At 37.9% G+C, this 13,373-nt stretch overlaps 1 protein-coding gene across 1 annotated transcript in view; it reads right to left on the bottom strand.

Moving 5' to 3' along the window:
• Positions 1-4,728: 4,728 nt before the first annotated feature.
• RPS6KA6 (ribosomal protein S6 kinase A6) overlaps positions 4,729-13,373 on the bottom strand; it is a 30,023-nt gene continuing 21,378 nt past the window's right edge. The window contains exons 17-21 of the mRNA XM_009288011.2: positions 12,838-12,999; positions 12,361-12,437; positions 10,103-10,220; positions 7,964-8,104; positions 4,729-7,031 (exon numbers count right to left, since the gene is read on the bottom strand). Coding sequence (XP_009286286.1) covers positions 6,906-7,031; positions 7,964-8,104; positions 10,103-10,220; positions 12,361-12,437; positions 12,838-12,999 — 624 coding nt within the window. The 3' untranslated portion in view covers positions 4,729-6,905. The remainder of the gene's footprint in view (positions 7,032-7,963; positions 8,105-10,102; positions 10,221-12,360; positions 12,438-12,837; positions 13,000-13,373) is intronic.

Consider the following 13,373-nt stretch of genomic DNA (forward strand, 5'->3'; position numbering starts at 1 on the left):
CCAGCCAGTTTTTGACCCAGCGCAGAGTACACCTGCCTAAGCCGTGAGCCGCCAGCTTCTCTAGGAGAATGCTGTGGGAGACGGTGTCAAAGGCCTTACTGAAGTCCAGGCAGACCACATCCACATTTTGTCTTAAAATTATTTTAAAGCAACCTTTTTGTCCAATTCAGTTATTCTTTCCTGCCCACTTTGTCTTAAAATTATTTTAAAGCAACCTTTTTGTCCAATTCAGTTATTCTTTCCTGCCCACCTTCAATGAACTCGAGGAAGCCACCACCATATCTTAGAAGCTTTTTTACGTGTTGCCTCCTACATGGCTTCAGTCACCCACTTCTTCCCAGCTCAAGGCATAGCTTTGCAGTTTGCTCTCCAGCTGTGGGAGGAGACCCCAGGACCACCACTGCTCCACCAAGCCCTGGCCCGACCTCAGGAGCCCCGAGGCACTTGATCCTTCCCCAAACTGCCGAGGGTTTTTTCTCGGGTGACCTCAGAGCTCTGCACACGCTGCCTGTGCCAGGCCCAGTCCTTCAGCAAGGGCTGCCCCTGGGCCAGGCGACTCCACCGCCAGGCAGGCCTGAAAGCACTTCATTGTGTGAGCAAACATCATCTGGGAGATGGGCTTACTTCAGGCAACCGTGGAAAAATCCTTTCTGTGTGTTTGGACTGACAGGATAACCGAAAAACAAGGTATCTGTAACCCATTTTGAATACAAACAGCAACACCAGTTACCAAATACCTTGGAAGTATTTTAAGTCCAGATACTGCAATTTAACTTCAACGCTATTACATCCGAGCATCTCCTATTCTTGTCCCGTGATGGGGATTATTAGCCGCATACTGACCTGTTCCGTCACTTACCAGTGAGGAGATCAATCACATTTGGTTTCGCAGTAACGGTTCACATACAGGACAGAAGAGTTCAATAACCTGCAGCAATTTATCAGCTTAAATCCAAAGACAAAGCGGTGGCAGGAGACAGAGCTGTCTACTGCAGCTCCCGAGACCTCGCATGGCAAACGCTGACGCACATACTTAACTCTGACCAGGTGTGCAGGTCGCTTTTTAACACAATTACTCTCATTTGTTACCTAAGTGCCTGTATTTTCAAAGGACCAGACCTTTGCAGGAAAATTATTTCCTCCTAATGTATCAAGTCAAAGCTGAATAGATACCTGAAAACCACACGGAAGGCAGATCGTCCCACCCTGAAGTAATACATCAATCCTATCAGTGAATGTACGTTTTATTGAAAGTGTGGCATGAAACACTTGACTGCGAGTATAAATTTATAAACAGCTCTTGATGTATGTGAGATTTTTGGCAAGGTTTACCAAATAATGCAATTGACAGTACATTTAATTTAGGAAGGTTTGCTCATTGGTTTTTATATCTATTTAAAAAAAGGAGCTGATGAACTTCCAAATCATAAACGATGGATTTTTGTTAATTATAAAATATTATGAATTTGCAATCTTTTTATTCTAGTACTCAAGGAACTGCCAGCTATTTAAAACTGTACCTTTATCATTATTCACAGAGTTTAACAAAAATAAATACAATTTTGAGGTTGTCTTTGGCATGTCGTAATTCAAGGCAATAGTATCTTTCAGCAGCACAGTGCAAAGAAAAACAACATACCATACAATGCACTACTAGATTCAGCCTTACAAGGAGAAGAGAACGTAGTACAATGCAAACTTTAATGTCAATATATACAGAGCTTTAAAGAAAACATTTTTTTTTTTAAAATTAAATGAAATAAATACAATATGATACAAAATCCACAATATGCTTAGAGAAAGAAATGACAGTTACAATATCTGATAACGGGGACCTTTTGTATAGTTTCATCTTTGAAGTACCTCAGAGCATGTAATTCATTGCACACTGTTTTCAATTAATGCCCTTTCGTATATTGAGATTTATAGCCAGTCACGTGCCAGAAGAGTTTTAGCTCTAATCAGAGTATCAGTGCAAGATGCCAAAGTGCTTGGGATATTATGACAACGCAATTACTTTGCAAACGCTGCTCATAAGCCTAATGCAAACCACACAAAATAGGAACGCTTTGTCCTGCAAAGGAGATCCACCTCGAGCACCTTTTCAGTTCTCACACAGAAAAACCCTAAACAGGATTCTATGTTATTCAAACTCACTATTGGTAGTAAGCTATTGCCCAAATCTTAATAATTAAGAGACATAATCAATTAAATATCCTTAAAAGCTTTCGAAGAAAGTTTGCTTTCATTACATAGGAAAAATCTCAAGAAAACCAGTCACTGATTATTTTTGGGGGGGACTTCTAATTACGTAAGTTATTATAATACTCAAGTCAGCTTTAGCTATACGCTAAGGGTAGGGTTTTTTTAAAGTTTGTATTTGTTCTTCTGTTCCCAAAGGAAAATGTAGGCTTAACAACAATATAATCTGAGGGACTAAACGTTTAAAAAATACACTGAAGTAGGGACAAACAGTATTCAGAACGTACTTAACTAAAGAGGTGTTAATGCAGAAGGATGGTACGGTACGAATGACAGCGCAGGCGTGTTACCAACGGGTATCAATACATACCCAAGAAAGTTCCTGAACAAACTTCCAAGGTTTTTTTTAATCATCTAGCACTCCCGTAGGGTTACACAGGGACTCTTATCACGGCTTCAGAAGCCTTTTGAGAACTCTGAGGAAGAAAAATCTGCTCCTCCCTTCCCTCCCACAAATATTTGCAAACTTCTAATTCTGGATAGGACTGAAAAACTTAAGTGCTACAAAAGTACATAAACCCCCACATTCGCATTGATGTTTTAGCCTAATTTCATCGATACAGATCAGGATAATTGCTATAGTATTGTGTAAGTCATTTAACTCAATTCTTACAAGCTATCTCAACTTTTTAATTGTAACATTTGAGGGCAGAGCGCCAAGTACTGGATACAGCAATCTGTCACTGCAAGTGACCAGTTTATAAGTATACTGCAAGTAACTTCCAACTGCTGAAGTTTGCTAGAGGGAATTTTAACTATTGGACGCATGAAGATTAGCTTTGGAAAATGAATTAGGACACGGAAGACAGAATTCAAGCTCAACATGACTGACTTGGGTGAGGTTTTGGATGCCTTCTCTGGATGCAAGGAGAACATTTAAACCGTACTACAACATAGGCCTCAAATGGACAGCACACTTAGGCCACCTACACCTTAGGCTCTTCGCGTGGTCAAAGAGAATTTACTAGTTTTAAGCGTAATGGGAAAACACAACATGCTAACAATGGCATTGAGACTACACAAGCCACAAAACAGCGGCTTAAATGAATCCACCCATGGTGATGCTCTCGGGTATGGGCGCTCTTCGTTATGCACCACTGGCTGACATCGACGCCACCGCACAGTTTTTGGATACATAACAGGAATACAATAGAGTTCCTCACTTTTTATCAAAAGGATAACTGAAGATAGAAATTGCAATATACAAGAGGTGAAAGAACGGCAAAACATGTCGTGAGCCTGCTCCAGCTATAGCCGATGTCTGTGGGAATCTACTCTTTAGTGAGAACGTATCAGGCTCTACGTGCACTTGAGAACTAGCAGTTATTTGTAACTGCCATTACCAAACATCAGAGTAGAAGCTATTTTGCTGGCAGTAACAGAAGCCATATCCAAAATATTATGTCATTTAAGATACTAATTAGTTCTCTGGAAATTCCTCTAAATACATAATATGTATACATATTTCTTTGTAATTATAAGCCTTCATAAAAAATTTCACTCTTTTAAAAAAAAAATCACTAAGATAGTAAAATCGTAACTAGTTGGTAATCTTGAACTGTGCAAAGACCGTAAGAAAGTGAAACAAGTTACACTAACCTTTCACTCCAGCCAATAGCAAGTTCAAGTAAGTGTTCTTCCATTTCAAACATTTAAATCCTTACTCATGAGCAGACCATGCTACTTTCTAATATAATTGCTTAATTGAACAAAACCTAAGTTTGCAAAAAGGATGAGAAGTATGCAAGAAATTCCAAAAGAAATAATCACAAAGTTGATGATCATTAAATACTACATAGTAAGAGTAAACTGCAAGTGAACTCTTTTGTATCCCTGTATATCCAAAATGTTTCAAAGACTGATATGCTGAAATATTCATAGCAAGTGAACTTCTCCCCCCAAATTAAGGATTAAAATTGGCACACCAGGGTACGCTGGCCTGTCAGATATAACAAAGGTGTTTGTCCATATGTTTTCCTTGTGATAAGACAACTTTGTAATGTTGCAGTCACTGAAACCTTGCTTTTACCCCAGGAGTACCACTTGCACTAAAGGCTAGTAACGATATAAAAACAGCAGGGATAACTTTACAGAAAATGTTTTAAATTCTTTGCTAAGAATCAGAATATCCGTCTTGTTTGTGTACTTCTCCCCTTACCACCTTTGTTTTGCACACCGAGAAGAACTTAAGTACCTTCAGCTGCTTACAACTGCTTTTGTGCAAAATGCTTTTAAGGTGCTTATAATGTGGTGCTTCTAAGCAAGCTAAAAGAAAATACCAATATAAACACTGTTAAATGATTCATGAATAAAGCCATTAAAGACCAGCTGCTACCTTACGGGAAAGCTGAAGACAATTCAAGTTTGACATTTACTTGTGTTCCACACCTCGCATTACCCTCCATCCCCAACCCAGTTTTTACTAATACATTTCAACCCACATTATACCTTGACCTTGGGCTAAGGTGGCTTTATTTCCATCACTGTTTTTTTCTTAGAGTGAACTCAAATTCTTCTGGCAGTCATTTGTAAATTTACAAAAAAATTATACCGATAGACTGTAGACAAGAGGTTTAGCGGCATTCTTGCTGGCAAAGGTCTTCAGTAATGAAAAGAAGGATGAACCAGCTGCATAAGGGGCTGACTTTGTACTAAACAATAAGCTTTCCAGGAAGCAGTTGTGTTCTTTGAAAAGCTTTCAAGCATTTCAAACAGGCACCTCAAAACTAGGCACAAATGGCCCCTAAAGCTTCCAACATCTATCAAACACTCAAGAAATTTAGTATGGGGTATGTTCTGCATGATACAAATAGCACACCTATGTTTGCTATATTCATTAAGTCTCAAATCTACATATATTCATACCTAACTATTTGGCCAGATAATTTCCATCTTCCCCCACCACAACAAAAGAAAGCAGCTTATCTAATAGTACTTCCAATGCCACCAAGCACTTCACAGGTATAAACAAAAACCAGCCAGCACCCTCTGCCTTTCAAGATCTGAGTTACTACTGCCACTCTTGGCAGTTGGGCCAGAATTCTCCTGCAAGCTCATTTTCCTGTCTCAAAATGCCGAGTTCTGCCACCACTGGTGTCTTGTAATTGGCTGCCAAAGGTACCCGAAACAGGAAATTCAACGATGGCAAATCAGTCCGAACTACATTTGATTTTGGTCACTTGGATTCTCAGACTGAACAGTCTAACTGTTGGTCACTAATATACTTAGTATTTAAAATGCATGTCATCCTACTATGACAGTACAATTGCACAGCAGTGTCTACAACTTTTGACGATACTTTTAAGCTCATCATTTCCGAATGCATTAGCTCCCAGTCTATTAGCAGTTAGCACCGGTTTTGAGTCAGAAAACCCCAAGATAATTCTGGCCCTGAAATTAATTTCCTCTCCATCATAGCATTTAGAAACAGCTGAAGTCCTAACACCAAGACAAAGAGGGCAAGTGAGTGCTGGCGACAAGATATTGTCAGTAACGTGTCCACGACTGAAGTTTCTTGGTCAGAATTCCCTTATCTGGGCACACTGCAAGGCTTATTTATTTTCCCAAGCTACCCCCACAGTTAGGCAAATAGAATTTTGCATTTATGTTCTGTAATATTTGTACATGCGGCGAGAGATTCAGATAGAAGCAACGTTCTATAAAAATCAAATAAATAAAAAATAAAATCCACGTGCCAAGTTTGTTATAATAAAGTGTCAGTTTGTCTTATATGCCATACAAAATTAATATTGGGTATATTCAGTGGAAACGACTGCTGAGGAAGCAGTAACACAGTCATTGTACATATGGATAGACAATATAACTAATAAAAATTATTGGATTGCATGATGTTGTCTTAAAGTGGTACCAATGTTATTTAGATCCTTAATTTTGACAGTTTATACACATACTTATTTTCTCTAGCTCAGGGCAGGACACAATACCATTCGTGGTAACAACTAGAAATGTTCATTTTCCTGTAAGAAGCCATTTGTTAACCAGCATTTCTTTTGGGTCACAAGTGATCAAATTAAGTTTATGGGTAAAGTGCAGAATCTTACACATCCCTTTTGTTTGTATTTTCACATAAACTTATCAGCTACTGGCACCATCCAAACACGGACCTTCCAAATTAACACCATCACACTTAACACTGGCACAATATATTAGTCAGCTTTTCATAATAGTAACGAACAAGTTAAATGAATTAAGTTGAATGAATTAAGTGCCCAATTACAAAATTAAGAATTTGTCCTTCAAAGGTGTCAAGAGAAGAAAACTTACACTGACACTTTATGTACAACTTGGTCATTGGCAATGGTCCCCTAAACCATTTTTGTAAATGAACCCAGCAAAACTATACAGAATGTGAAATAATATTTGCAACAGATCTCTCAAAGGACAGTGTAGAGAAATTCATTATGGTGTACCTGATGTTTAAATTAATTTAACAGATACGGCCTGTAAAACAACACAGTATGAACCTGTGGATTTTTTTTTTTTTCTTTTTAAAAAAAGGACTTTTACAGAATTCAAGTAGTGTAGCAGGAAACCATAGATGCCTTTTGATCACAGGTCAGGCAAAATAGAGCCACTTATTGGATTTTCCCCTTGCTTCTGTTTGCTAAGGTGTCCCAGTGGATCTATAAGTCTGTTGATGTTAGCTTTTTCATGCTCCGTCGCTGAGCTAAACTTGAGGCTGCAACAGGCTCTAACACTGGCTGAAATGTCTTGTGATTCAGTGCAGAATATGTAGCAGCCATGGCTCCCTAGAGAAGAACGGAATACAGAAAAGGCTGTAAAAGTCATTTTTATCAGAAAAATAAAACAATTTAATATTAAATTCTTAATTAACTCTCAAAAAAACCAGGACTTATGGCAGGTCATGCACATTCTCTAAAGTTTGTTTTGAAAAAACCAAACAACATTTATTGCTGAATCCTTCAGGTTTCTAAGCACAGGTATCTGACGCTTTCTTTCCTGTGTATTTCTTTTCCATACCTTAGATGTAGGAGTAACCTTTTAATGTGGGTCAGAATTAGTATTTTCCAAGCAACATTAACATCAATTTCTCAAACACAGCCACTTAAGTGGCTATTCAGGTCCTGACTTATGAAGACAACACAATTAAGACTGGCTATCACAGGCCCTTGTTTTTGAATCCAACAGAACTAATGAAGTCTATGATTCTATTCTATGATTCTAAGTCAACTTAAAAGCTGTCTGCATACAGTAGAATGTTTTTGTGTCAAGTCAGAAACACAGATACAGAACAAACATAAAATACCGGTGGAAAAACTGTAGCATAGTACATTAATTTTTATTAGGAAAGCACAATACGAGCCAGTCACAGAAACAAATTCTAGAAGATTTCTTGAATAAGAATGCTAGGAGACCTGTGGAAGGCTCAGTGTCAGATAACTGTCTTATCAGGTTTCTATATGGCCAAAGCTACCTTAATCTTTGAAAGCAAAACACCCGGAAAAATCTCTTCCTTTACACACAGGTTAAAAAAAATTAAGTATGCCAATAATTTGTCTGCTCACATAACTTAAATATGTACGTTCTAGGGAAAACAAAAGAAAGCTGATTTCTTTTCTAAAAAAAAAAAACAAAAGAGTTCTGCCTGTAGCTCTAAAAGTGACCCAATTTATTGCACGTCCACCAGCTCAAGCAACATTCAGCCTTCAGGTTGTTTTACCTTTACTAGATGTGGTGCATCTTGCCTGTTTAGTTGATAATGCGGCAACTGGTCCCTACAGGCTATCCACGAATGTTTTAATACTTGCTCTGCTGTATATCGCTGATGTGGATCTACATGAAGCATATGTGATAACAAGTCCTAGATAAAAATGAAAAACACGTATTATTCAGTTAAAATAATCTTACACAGTCTTTAAGCCATTAGTTATGGCAGCAATGAAAAAAGTACCCTCTGTGGCAGGGATTAACACAATGCAAACACACACACACAAATCAGCAGATAAATTGGATCATTCTGTGCCTTGACACCACAGAAGTCTGAAAACAATGTGTTGTACTATTCAATCAGTTTAACAGAGCAAGCCTTTATTTTAAAGAAACTTACTGCTGTTTGTGTTTCATATTTCGGTTCGTTTATTATTAATACAATCTTTAAAAGACTAGAAATCCTATTAAAATTTAGCAGATGATTTTATGGAAGAAAGCTATTATTTGCAAACATCTCTCCTCATTTGTACTACACATTTGGGGTCTGCTGACTACATGTTACAATTGAATTCATATATAGTGACACCGTCAAAGACTTTTTCCTTCAAGCAGCTATATAAAGAGTAAAGCCAACAGAAATGGACATTTCCTTTTGCCTGTTTAGAAGCATTAGCAATAAGCTACTAATTACAATGTTGGTCAAAAGAAGAGCTGGGTGGGAAGGGCACAGAACAGAGACAGGAATAGCTTGAAAGAAAACAAGATATGAACAAGCTGACAGAATGTTCCCTTTGTTTTAGGTACAAAACATTAAGCATTCTTAAATATACGGAAGTGAATTACTTGTGCTAAGACAGCATCAGCCAACAAGTATTCTGAATCACTCCTACTGAAATGAACAAATAGCGCACTTGCAAAGCATCGGGAAAAGATTTGATATTAATGCCAAGCTTTATAAAAGGTAACAGTGGTGACTAAGATACCTACACACCAGGCCAACACCAAACCCCGAACACACATACAGCAACTGATGAGAGATGCAGTCTTTAAATAGAAAGAACAGCCGCATAATCAACCTGATCCAAGATTTTTGGCAAGATATCCAGATATATTTGGTTGTTAAAGTACTAGTTTAATTGCTGAAAGTACTAACAAAGACAAAAGACCTGATGATGACTTCCGCATTGAACAACGTTTAAGAAATCGCACTACAAAAAAGTTAACCTATTACGGCAAGACTGCTTAGCTACTAGAACTAACAGCTAATTGTAAAAAGTCATCGTTCCATTTAAGGAATCCCACAAACACCTGATTTTGGTCCAATAAAAACAAGGAATAAAAAAGTACTGATGATTAGAAAAGCCTATACTGGGACCTACCTTATTTAAAGTCTTTATCAGTGACCTGGGGGAAGCAAGAGAGTGCACTCTTGCCAAGTCTGCAGTGGGGCAAACTGGAGGCGGGGGGAAAGAGCTAATGAGTTCAAGGGCAGGGCAGCCATCCAAAGGGACCTAGGCAGGATGGAGTAATGGGCTAACCAGAGCCATACAGAATTCAGCAAGGACAAATGCGAAGTCCTGCACTTGGAAAGGAAGAAATTGTCACCAAGGTACAGGGTGAGGCCTGACTGGCTGGGGACCAGCTTTGCCAGGAAGGACCAGGAGGTTTTGGTGGTAGACAGCAAACTGAACCTCAACTACCAGTGTGACTTGACATCCAAGAAGGCTGACAGCATCCTGGGCCGAAGCACAGCAAGTAGACTGAGGGAGGTAATTGCTTTCCTTTAGTCAGCACAGCCAAAGAAATGGAGACAGAGAACAAAGTAAAACATGAGATGTTCTGGCTTGAAATTACAAGAAGCTGCTGCTTCATTACAGCAGTCAAGCAGTGGAAAAGGCTGCCCAGGCAAGTTGTTCAGTCTCCACCCTTGGAGGTTTCCAAAAATCAGACTGAATAGAGCCCTGAGCTACCTGGTCAGATATCAGCTGACCCTGTTTTGAGCAGGAGGCTGGACTAGATGACCTTCATTGCAATAAAGTTTGCAGGTAATAGTGAACTACTGTGTTAGACTAATCTATTTTATGAAGTTCAGTAGATGTTCATTTGAATTCTACAAAAATGTAAGAACAAAACAAAAACACATTTACACCTTTGCTGCATCTGAAACAATGTCCCAGTTGCCTCCACTTAAAGAGAATTTTCCACTGCCTATCCGTACCAGGATCTCCTCTGGAGTATCATTAGGACCATTGGCAAATGGAGTATAGCTGTTGAAAGAAAAAAAAAAACCACAAAACACCTCGTTATAGGTAAGAAGCTGCAAGAAATTGGTGAAATCTCATGATCATTCTGAGTAGATACCCCACTGCTGACAGAAACACACTATATACTATTAAATACTTCTTATATTAGCATTTCATCTTCAAAACTATATTATTTTCTTTTCCCCATAATTGTGGTTAATCAAGTAGAATAAATGGGAAATGCAGACTAAAGAGATGTCTTAACTTAAAAGCTTACTAATGCGTTCTAATCAGTGCAGACTTTCAAGTTAAACAGAAGTGATTCATAAACACAAATTATGCTAGATTACCAGAGCACATAAAGTAATCCAAGCCTGGAACAGTACCCTAACAGAATGGCCCAATAAAGCTGAAGTAATACCGTGTTTAGGGTATGTGCATTTACTTAAGACAGAGAACGAGTACAATGTACACACATCTATATAGGTAAGGCTGCAAGAAATTGGTGAAATCTCATGATCATTCTGAGTAGATACCCCACTGCTGACAGAAACACACTATATACTATTAAATACTTCTTATATTAGCATTTCATCTTCAAAACTATATTATTTTCTTTTCCCCATAATTGTGGTTAATCAAGTAGAATAAATGGGAAATGCAGACTAAAGAGATGTCTTAACTTAAAAGCTTACTAATGCGTTCTAATCAGTGCAGACTTTCAAGTTAAACAGAAGTGATTCATAAACACAAATTATGCTAGATTACCAGAGCACATAAAGTAATCCAAGCCTGGAACAGTACCCTAACAGAATGGCCCAATAAAGCTGAAGTAATACCGTGTTTAGGGTATGTGCATTTACTTAAGACAGAGAACGAGTACAATGTACACACATCTATCATTTGGGGAAAAGCTACAAGAAAATTTTCATGATAGTTTCTTATTTAAGTGAGTTTGAGAGGTTTAAACCACAAGATCATTGGTTTTGGAGGCTTACAACAGTTTACAGGGTTTCCTGTAAGTTTGGCTTACTTTCTACAAATCCAACTGTGACAAACTCTAAAGAACTGAATTGGCAAATCTGAAAACCGATCTGAATCACTTAAATACAACTTTTAACAATGTCAATAGTATTACGATGTTCTGGCATCTCCTATGATCATAGGCTAGTACCAAGTTGGTTTTAACTATAAAACCCAAATCTTACTCTGATTAAGTACTTACATCATAACACCCCTTAGATTTCAAATTAGCTTGCAAACAATAATAATTAAGCCTAATGCATTCTATCTTAGTACTTTGAAAGCTCTGCATAGAAGAAAGATCAACCAGCATCATCAGAGGTTTAGGAACTATCCCAGCCAGTTAGTTCTAGTCTTTCAGTTGATGAGCTTAATAGGAACAAAATGGAAAGACAGGAATCCATGCTGGACCGTTCCTCCCCATACTTTTGGCCTGCCATACCTTTTGTTCAGACAATGTTTCTCAAGCGTGCAGACAGTATACTGCCCAATATCTGCATACCTGCACCTAAATCATACAGCAATCTGAGTTTTGATGACAGAACGGTAGTGGTGGTGGTGATTTTACACAGGGAAGTACAAATTTATCAAGAGGAACAGTTTCCAATAGATAGTATTTACCTATAAGACAAAAAAATCTGCTATTTTTCTGTTGGAGCAAAATTCAGAAAACCTTTCATCATTCAGCCACTAAGCACTTCACAGTGCTTAATGAAAGTTTAGAGGTTTAGAAAACTTAAGAGGTTACAAGCCAGTGTGTTCTATAAAAGGGCCAGGAGTCAAGCCTGTGGCAGGAAATACGAGAAGGTGGACTATAAGGGTACTAAGGTGGGGAGGACAAAAGGCAGAAGGATAAAGAAGAAAACCACCACGTGCTTGCACTAAATTCTCTCCTGGAAACTGGGGAGAGGCTTTGGCATCCCCCAGTCACGCACTGTAGAAGAGAGAAGCCTTGAACCTACCTGTAAGATAAGCCTAGTTTACGTACGCATTTACTTATGGCTTCCTGTTCCACTTCAGTGTCTTGGTCATTCTGCATTCAAACCAATGAGGTAATATCTTACAATTTTAATGAAAGCATGGATTCATGCAGCATGCTGGAATTTTAGGTAAACAAAAAAGCTAAAGAAATATTTCTCACCCTGCCAACATTGTGTAAAGAAGAACACCCAAGCTCCATATGTCACAAGCAGCATCATATCCCTGTCTCATGAGAACCTATAAAACAAAGAGTGTTAAAGACTTTTCATATATTAAAAAACAATACCACTACACACAGCCTAAGGAAGGGTAAGTCAATCCCAAGATAATTCCAGAGGCTTGATTATTTATTTTTCAATATACAGGTTACAGTAACTAAATCGACAATATTTCTTGTTCCCAGAACGTCACCTCTTAAGATTCTCAACAGGCTTACATCTTACTTTTGAGGGTGAATTCCGCTATTTTTAAAGCGGGTTTATTATAAACATATGCACCAGTGTTTAGAAAGTATGTACAATTATATTTAAGGAAATCTAGCAGAATTTTTCTTTTTTTTTTTTAAACACTGCTAAAAAGTTTAAGTACTTGATGTGTCAAAAACAGCACAGAGAAAACACATGGCAGTTTAAGATACCTCTGGTGCCACAAAGTTTGCAGTGTAGCACGGAGTTAGAAGTAGTCCATTTTCTCCTCGAAGTTGTTTTGCAAATCCAAAATCACAAATCCTGATAGAATCAGCATTATTTGAATCATCCATATATAAAATATTACTAGGTTTAAGGTCTCGATGCACTACCTTTAAACAAAGAAATTTTAAAATTTGTCATTTAGGAGTCGCATGTATATTTGGTTGTATGCAATTTCCAATTTATAAAAACTATTCTCTAGTTTAATATACCTATTAAACTAGTTCTACACAATTACATAACTTTCAAGTAACAAAAAAGTCTAGTTCAAGTAATGTCATAAAAAGCCTACTGGCTCGTAATGCAACTGGAACTAACATAACAATTTGCCAACAAGCATAAGAGAACAAATATCTGCTGTTCCATAAACTGTAAAAGTAGAGTCGAAAGGGCTTGCCAGAATAACAGGATGAGTTGTTTCTATTATTCACCTTTGTCATAAAATACTCGGAAATCTTTTTCCCTTCTGCCATAAAAACAAGCC

The sequence above is a fragment of the Aptenodytes forsteri genome, unplaced genomic scaffold (assembly GCF_000699145.1).
Source record: "Aptenodytes forsteri isolate BGI_AS27 unplaced genomic scaffold, ASM69914v1 Scaffold72, whole genome shotgun sequence".
Lineage (NCBI taxonomy): Eukaryota > Metazoa > Chordata > Aves > Sphenisciformes > Spheniscidae > Aptenodytes > Aptenodytes forsteri.